Genomic DNA, 7,851 nt, shown 5'->3' on the forward strand with positions numbered 1-7,851 from the left:
CAGTTCATACTGTGACATTTTAATCCGTAAGCATTTGCCAAAACTAATATTTGGTTCAAAAGAAGATTTTAGGAAAACAGAGAGATGCTTTAATTTATTTCTCAGATGCGGACTTAAGCCTGTGGCTCTTTTAATCACACAGCTCCTCTTTCTGTTGTTTCTCTGCAGAGATTGGACCTGTAACAATCACAACGGACCCAAAGAAGTTCCAGTATGAGCTGAGAGAGCTGTATGTTCAGGTGGGTTTGGAAACCACAGAAACAACAGCAGTGGCTTGGATGCTAAGGTCATCTGACCTTGATATAAGGTGATATAAGGGATCAACCTGTGGTCATGCCAGATGTGTGGATAGGAATGTTTGTAAGCTGAGCAACAGTGTTTGGGAGGGAATTGTAAAATTGCGTTTTTTAAATTTGTGTACCATGAAATTCCCCTGTGCTGTATAGCTTTTGTAGTGTGCCACCCTAAGATCTTCTCTTGCCCCATCAGCCTCCTCCCCCCGCAAAATATTTTCTGCCGGCGCCACTCCTGATTAAGACAAAGTGTTATTATTTATCTTACAATAGATGATGAAAGAACTCTCAAACAATGATTTATTCTTCTTATTTTTACACGACTCTTGCAATTATTGTTCTGATTACGAGTAGTTTCCATCCATGTAAAATAACTATCATTCGAAATAACTCATCCCGTGCTTATTTTTCATTCCACACCACTACAAACAAATGTATAAATAAAAACATACACTGGCTAGACAGCTAAACAGAGTACTGCCAAATCCAAAAGCTTGTATAATCCCTTGAAGAGACAAAGGAAGTTGAGCAGCGATGTACTTATGCACATGTATGTGTATGATGACAGAGAGAACAGATCTGTGTATCCTTGGTTTGTGCAACTGTTAATCTGCTGCATGTGTGTTTTGTGTTGCCTGGAATTGATCCAGTTTCCTCTCCTCACCTCTTCACCTGCACAACCCCAAAGAGGTTTTAGGCAGGGTACATGGAAAATGTGTGACATTTGTCTTTAAAATGGCAATGTTCTATCATGAATGCAGTTGTGTATAAGGGAGTAGAGATGTTAGGCAACACTTCATATTCTTAGTCACAAGAAAATAAGGATGGGGGCGGCATTGGGACAACAGGGGAACAGGGGAGGGGATTTTTGTCCAGAAGGGAGGTGTTGGGGTTTAGGGCAGATAGATAAGTAACCCCCACCCCAGCCTAAAACAACGGGTCATTCCATTCCAGATGTTACTCTAGGGGGTGATGCATCCAAGCTAGCTCAGACAGACTTTTGCCTATAGGAATGCTGCAGAAAACATATTGTAACCCACCGGTCAGACAGAGATTAGTCAATGATTCTTTATCCCCATTAGCTTTCACAGAGTGATCACTAGTCTTCCTTGGGTCCACTAGAACAGCAATTACATCAGATTGATTAATAAGCATAAAACAAATGATATAAAAAAGAATCCAAAAGCCAAATATATATAAGAAGATTTAAAGCAACTAAACAACAAGATAATTGTCATTCCTGGCAATTTCCCCTCACTGACTTTTATTTTGGTGCACTTCTGCTGCTTCATCCAACTCCTTTCACCTCTGGCTTCACCACTTTCATTGCTAGCTCACTCCCCGTCTTCCATCTGTATAATCAGCTAACCAGTATTAAAGTCTCCAGCCAACATTCACTGGCTGCCAGAGTGTTGTCAGAGAGGCGTCCAGCCTGCATCTCAGCCCAGCATTTATGCTCCACATTCCCATGTTTCTCACTTTGTCCTCTGCGATGTTAGACTAAGTTTTCACCTGTAGTCACTACTTCACAGACACGTCTTCCTCACCATTTTTTTCATGTTTTTACATTCATGCATGGACTCTCATTTCTGGTCAGTAACCTTTGTTCTAGCTTTATGCCCATCATGCTCACAAACTGACTCTAGTACTTTTTTTAGTCCTGGTTATTCCATCTGCCTCCTGTTCCTACTTACCAACCCTCCTGAAAAAGAAGATACTGTGCTACACTTTACTTTGTGGTATTCTGCTTCATACCTGCTAAGATGCTGATTTACTTACCAACCCTCCTGAAAAAGAAGACACTGTGCTATACTTTACTTTGTGGTATTCTACTTCATACCTGCTAAGATGTTGATCTGTCTTGTGTATTTAACTCTCCCATTTTAGGTTTTGTGGTTGGGTTGTTACTGATCTTTGAGAGAGCCATGTTTTATTCTGGCACCTGTATTCTAGTCTTAATTTTTAATATTGCCTAAGCCTGTTTACCGAATGCATACTTTAATATCCAGTAGAATGGACTATTGTAATGCTGTCCTCTCTGGTTTACCCAAAAAAGTTAGAAATCAGCTGCGACTGGTTCACAACTCTGCTGCCTGAGTGCTGACCAGGATCATTACTCTCATTGTTGTGTTTAAATGTTGTTTTTAATATTCACATTTACTGTCTTTTTTCAGTCATCTGTAAAGCACTTTGAATTGCATCAATCTGTATGAAAGGTGCTATGTAAATAAAGTTATGACTGATTGATTGATTGATTGATTAATTGATTGATTGATTGATTAATTGATTGATTGATTGATTAATTGATTGATTGATTGATTGATTGATGTTGCCAGTCCTAATAAGTCCACAATGACTCAGACTGCAAATGATCAATGACATACAGTATCTGCTGGAGAAACCTGCTTAGGTGGCTCACAAAAGCATCCACACTCATGTACAAAAACAACTTACTGATAATACACTGCACCTCTTTTCTCAGGGAGGTGGGGACTGTCCAGAGATGAGCATTGGTGCCATTAAGATCGCTTTGGAGATCTCCTTGCCAGGGTCCTTTATTTACGTCTTCACAGATGCCCGTTCTAAAGATTACAAATTGACCCATGAAGTCCTGCAGCTCATTCAGCAGAAGCAATCACAGGTTTAAAGTTTTTTGTTAGCAGCAAGAGTGTAGTAACATTAAGTTATTATTATTTTATTAATTATTAAATCTTAATATGAGTTATTTATCACATTAGAGGTAAAGAGTTTACATTGTTATATATGTGTGTACATGTGAACGCAGGTGGTTTTTGTGCTGACGGGGGACTGTGATGATAGGACTCACGTTGGCTACAAGGCTTATGAGGAGATTGCCTCCACCAGCTCTGGGCAGGTCTTCCATCTAGACAAGAAACAGGTCAATGAGGTAAGGGAATCATCACTGAATGGAAATTTGGAGCAGTGCAAGTCTGTTTCTTTTCTAGTACAAGTTTTCAGAGTCAGCAGAAAGACTTTCTGGTTTCAGAAAGACTTTGGTCACAGTATTCACATCACTGGAACATGGCCCGGGTTGTCCCCCTAAGCTGTGTAAATTAAATAACAGTAGAAGGTTTTACAGCCGCTCTCATGTCTTCTGCTGTGCCTACATTCAAGTCTGGACTCCAGAACAAATGTGCTGGAAATATTTCATTGATTGATGCATACCATAGCTCTTTTTAACCTTTCCAAGAAATGTAAATCACCAGTCTTGGATAGGGCCATTAGTCAAAACTTGAGGTTTGAATAGGGTTCTTGTTTTATACTGCATGATAAGATTGTTTCCTAGAGAAGGAAGGTATCTAGATTTTAAGCACTTTTCTATTAAAACTGCATTAAAGCTGTTCACCTTTCACCTTTTTAGTAATGCTCTCATTCCCCAGTCTTTCATTCTTTCTCTCTGACATTTGCTCATCAGCATCATTCTTGTTTAAAATGTTTGCAGGGTTACATACCCTAGCACTCCTTTTACAGTCTGTACCCCCAGGACAGCTTTCAAAGGAAGCAAGGAGATAAATATAGTTTTATAACTAGTTTTGAGAAAAACAAGAATTGAATTTCTTGACAGTTTGCTTGCATTCTAATGAATCACATTTAAATAAAGAAATCATAAATTTGTACTTTTTTCTAGCAGCTGAGTAAAATCACTTCTTCTTCTTCCAGCACCCAGGACTTCCTCAAGTTTTTTTAGATAAATGTGTTGTCTTGTATCACAAAAACCTGCTCCTTCACTTATTCTAGGTAGAATCGAGTCTGTCTCTGGGTCTCACACAGTGGCAGTTGGGTTCTCCATAGGGGCAGGGAGGAAATGGGGGGAAGCACACGAGGGAATGTTTGAAACTTCCCAATGAAAGCTTTGCACATGTTGAGGGGATGACCTTGTAAGCAGCTGAGGAGTTAAACTTGTGCACTGGTGTGTGTCAGTGTGTGTTAGCTGGTAGATTATTTATGTTGAAATGAATAAAATGACTTTAATAATGTTATTTTTTAAGTGTTATTTATTTAACTTCTGTGCCATTGTACAAAGACTATATTCACACATTATAAATGATGTGTAATTTCTGCGCTTTTGACATTTCCTTCCCATCACTGTAGATCCTCAAATGGGTAGAGGAGGCGGTGCAATCGTCCAAGGTCCACCTGCTGTCCACTGATCACTTCAGTGGGGTCAGCAACACTTGGCAGATACCCTTTGACCCCAGCCTCAAGGAAATCACTGTGGCCCTCAGTGGCCTAGCACCTGACATTGAGATCAAAACCCCCCAAGGTACGATATATGTTACCATGTAGCAACAGAATTGTAAATTAAAGTCCAAAAAAAACCCAATTTGTTTTCCAATAGAGCACTTTCAGAGACTTGCAGAAGTTATGTCAGAGAGCATGAAAGCTGCTCTAACTACTCATGGTAGTATTACTAAGCCACTTTATGTAGATTTTTCCAGAAACCTCTTCCCCCATCTCTGTAAGAACATTTTTGAGAATTACTTTTTAGGAAAACTGCAGAAGATGATATATGGTAAACACAACACATAACACATTTCTTTCACCTACAGTATGCTGGTTAATGCTAAAACCACTTTATATTTTGACAAGCAGTACTTTATGTTAAGTGTCTAGTCTTCATTTACATTAGTCAGAGCTGGATTAAAGGTGTCTAATTGTATCAGTGTTCATGTTTGGCTTCCAGGGAGGCTTGTGGGGAAGAGTGATGGTCTGACTGAACTCTTGCACATTCCAAACTCTGCCAAAGTTGTCAACATCAAGGACCCACAGCCTGGGATGTGGTCTGTCAAGGTAAACTATTTATTCTTTATCTGGAAATGTATGCAAAATTAGAGGCTTCTTCTAACAATTCCCAGAGCTGAGCTGTCTTTTCTGGTTCAGTGATATAACCTTGGAATGAGGTCACAACTCATACCCTGGGAGGGACCTGTACCCTTGAGGAAGTTACTTAAGTTACTGCAGTAGAAAGACACATCTGAGCTCTGAAATGATTTTTAAGACAGACCTGGTAGATGAAGATACAGTATGCTCAAGGACACCGCTGTCAACACAACCTGGTACATTTCTATTTGGCTACCTTTGCTGTTGTGCTCCTCTTGCAGAGTTGAAAATGTTGGCACCCTGAAGTTGAAGTTACACAAAAATAGGTCACACCTTCGACTTCCCACACTGTCAATTCCAGATGTTGGGAAATGGCAAGCATTTTTACCTGGCTGATTTGTTGAAGAGCCTCGATGGCCTCTGCTGTAACACTTTTCTTCATAGCTGTGTTATGTGTTAGCACTCATTTGATTTATCGGGGAGGAGATTGGATGAAAAACTCTCATCTCTGTGTTTCCTCTTAAAGGAAAATGTAGTTGTAAGCAGATGAGGATGCATGTGTGCTGAGTTTTTTGTTTGTTTTTTTTGTTTGTTTTTTGCATATTTGCTAGATTGAAAAAGTCTGGATTTCCCATTATTTGTCCTGGCACTTCAACATTTACATCAAATCTCTTTTACATCTGGCATTTGGTTTTTATCACTTCCAAATCCATGTAATCTCCCAGCATACAGCTATGATGTTTGGTGCTATGACTCTTCTCCTCTTTTCTTTGCCACACCCCGTTATGTCTCTCTACTGCCCTTTCACCTTTCAGTAGGCACTACTGACATCATTGACCAAGGTATTCAGTGTTTATACCCTCTGGCTGCAATGCATGTGTCCATTGCATGCTGATGTAGAGATTTCTCAAAAAATAAGATGCCTCTTGTTACATCAATGTAGAAAATACACTTTTGTTTTTGGACTGAGATTGACTGTATAAGGTTCTAAATGGTCTTATACATATAATGCACTCTTCAATGCATTGCAGTACACTCAAAGTGCTTTCACATTATTTGGCTAGTCGCCCAGTCAAGCACCAGTGACATTACCAGGAGCAACTGGGGCCTTAGTCAAGGACACTTCGACATGTAGGGTGGACAAGTTGAGGATTGAACTGCCAAGCTTTTGGTTAGAGATGATCCACTTTACTTCCTGAGCCACAGTCACCCCCAAAGGAAGCAGGGACTTTTCACTTGTATCTGCATCTGATAGAAATGATGAGGAATATTAAACAGACATAAAAAAGAGACGATGCATCAGCTTGTCTTATTTCTGTGCCAGTCTGTTCTGTCCTGTTTCTGTGTTCCCTCTCAGTCTTCTTTAATCTTTTTCTGTGACTTACTAATGCATTTTCTTCCCAACACAATTACTGCTCTAATTCTATACTTCAACTGAAGCACAGCAGGATTAGCTATTCTTTCTCTATAGTCTGAAAAGTACTTTTTCCCATTTTCCCCATTTCACCTCTTGGATTCTTCCTTTAGCAACGTCATTCCCCCACAGCACCCAGTTTATCAACTAAAAATATCTCCTCCTCATCAGTAGCCATGTTTCCCAGGACATTCAAAGAAATGTGGATACATACTTCAGGGGGTTTTTGCTGTTCTGCCATGCTGGGTTTCAGTAACACTAATGGCATGTTTTGTCCTGGTGTTACTTCATTGATTGAACAAGTTAATTTCTAGGCTAACAACTGTTCTCTATCTTCTTGTACACTCACACGATTCTATTTTGCTGTTTTATCTTCACAGGGAATTAATGTTTATGCCAGGCAGAACTTAGTAATTGTAAAATACAACAAATCCACATGTTCTTCTTCATCTCATGCAACTGCAAATAACAGTTTAGGTTGCTTGACTGTGCAGTGTGAGTCAGTGCCTGTGACACCTTCAAAGTGTTTTACCTAAGGTGAGGAGTTTCCACCTCTCACCAACCTGTATTTCATTGTAATCAGTCTGTCTTTGTTTCTGTGAAACTTCAAAAGACCTCAGCATGATCGAGACCAAATGAACCATGGTCATGTGTCTTTAATTAAAGTATGAATGTCAGACTGAATGCGTCACCTATGAATTGTGGATTGTATATTTGACAGTCTTAAAACTCAGAGTGGCTTGCCTGTACTTGTGAGGATGGTTCAGTTGCCAATCAAATGGCTGTTACATGACAAGCTTGGTACTGTGTCTGCCAGTTAGACCACTCAAATTCAGAAAGTTAGCAAAAAGATTTCTAAAATCATAGCTTCTCTTCTCTTGAGTTACTGAGTGTAGATTGATGTCCAGTTTAATCCATTTAAAATGAAATTTACAGTATAATAAAGCATATAAAGTTGTTGCTGAAACCACTATAAATATTAATATAGATCTCTCCCTTTTCTTTCTGCTGCAGACATCCAGTGAAGGACGACACTCTGTCCGTATCTCAGGTCTCAGCACCATTGACTTCCGAGCTGGATTTTCCAAAAAACCCACATTGGACTTCAAAATGACCTCCAGTAGGCCAGTTCAAGGTCAGTGAGGTCAAACTCTAAATGAAAAGGACATCACAGCTGCATGCTTTCTTTTTTACCTGTTGGGCTGATATAAAGACCTAGTCCTCACCTTGCACATTAAGGTAGATTCCTTTTCATCTGTTCACGTATACCTTATAGCTTTTGAACAGCAAAGAATACAGTAC

The 7,851-nt window shown here is 39.6% G+C and overlaps 1 protein-coding gene across 1 annotated transcript in view; it reads left to right on the plus strand.

The window, feature by feature from the left end:
- The window catches only part of hmcn1 (hemicentin 1), a 76,900-nt gene that overhangs the window by 14,088 nt on the left and 54,961 nt on the right, over window positions 1–7,851 (plus strand). Inside the window, exons 3-8 of the mRNA XM_020602703.1 lie at window positions 169–239; window positions 2,776–2,934; window positions 3,079–3,201; window positions 4,407–4,578; window positions 4,999–5,105; window positions 7,564–7,688. Coding sequence (XP_020458359.1) covers window positions 169–239; window positions 2,776–2,934; window positions 3,079–3,201; window positions 4,407–4,578; window positions 4,999–5,105; window positions 7,564–7,688 — 757 coding nt within the window. The remainder of the gene's footprint in view (window positions 1–168; window positions 240–2,775; window positions 2,935–3,078; window positions 3,202–4,406; window positions 4,579–4,998; window positions 5,106–7,563; window positions 7,689–7,851) is intronic.

Source organism: Monopterus albus, unplaced genomic scaffold (genome assembly GCF_001952655.1).
Source record: "Monopterus albus unplaced genomic scaffold, M_albus_1.0 scaffold58.1, whole genome shotgun sequence".
NCBI lineage: Eukaryota > Metazoa > Chordata > Actinopteri > Synbranchiformes > Synbranchidae > Monopterus > Monopterus albus.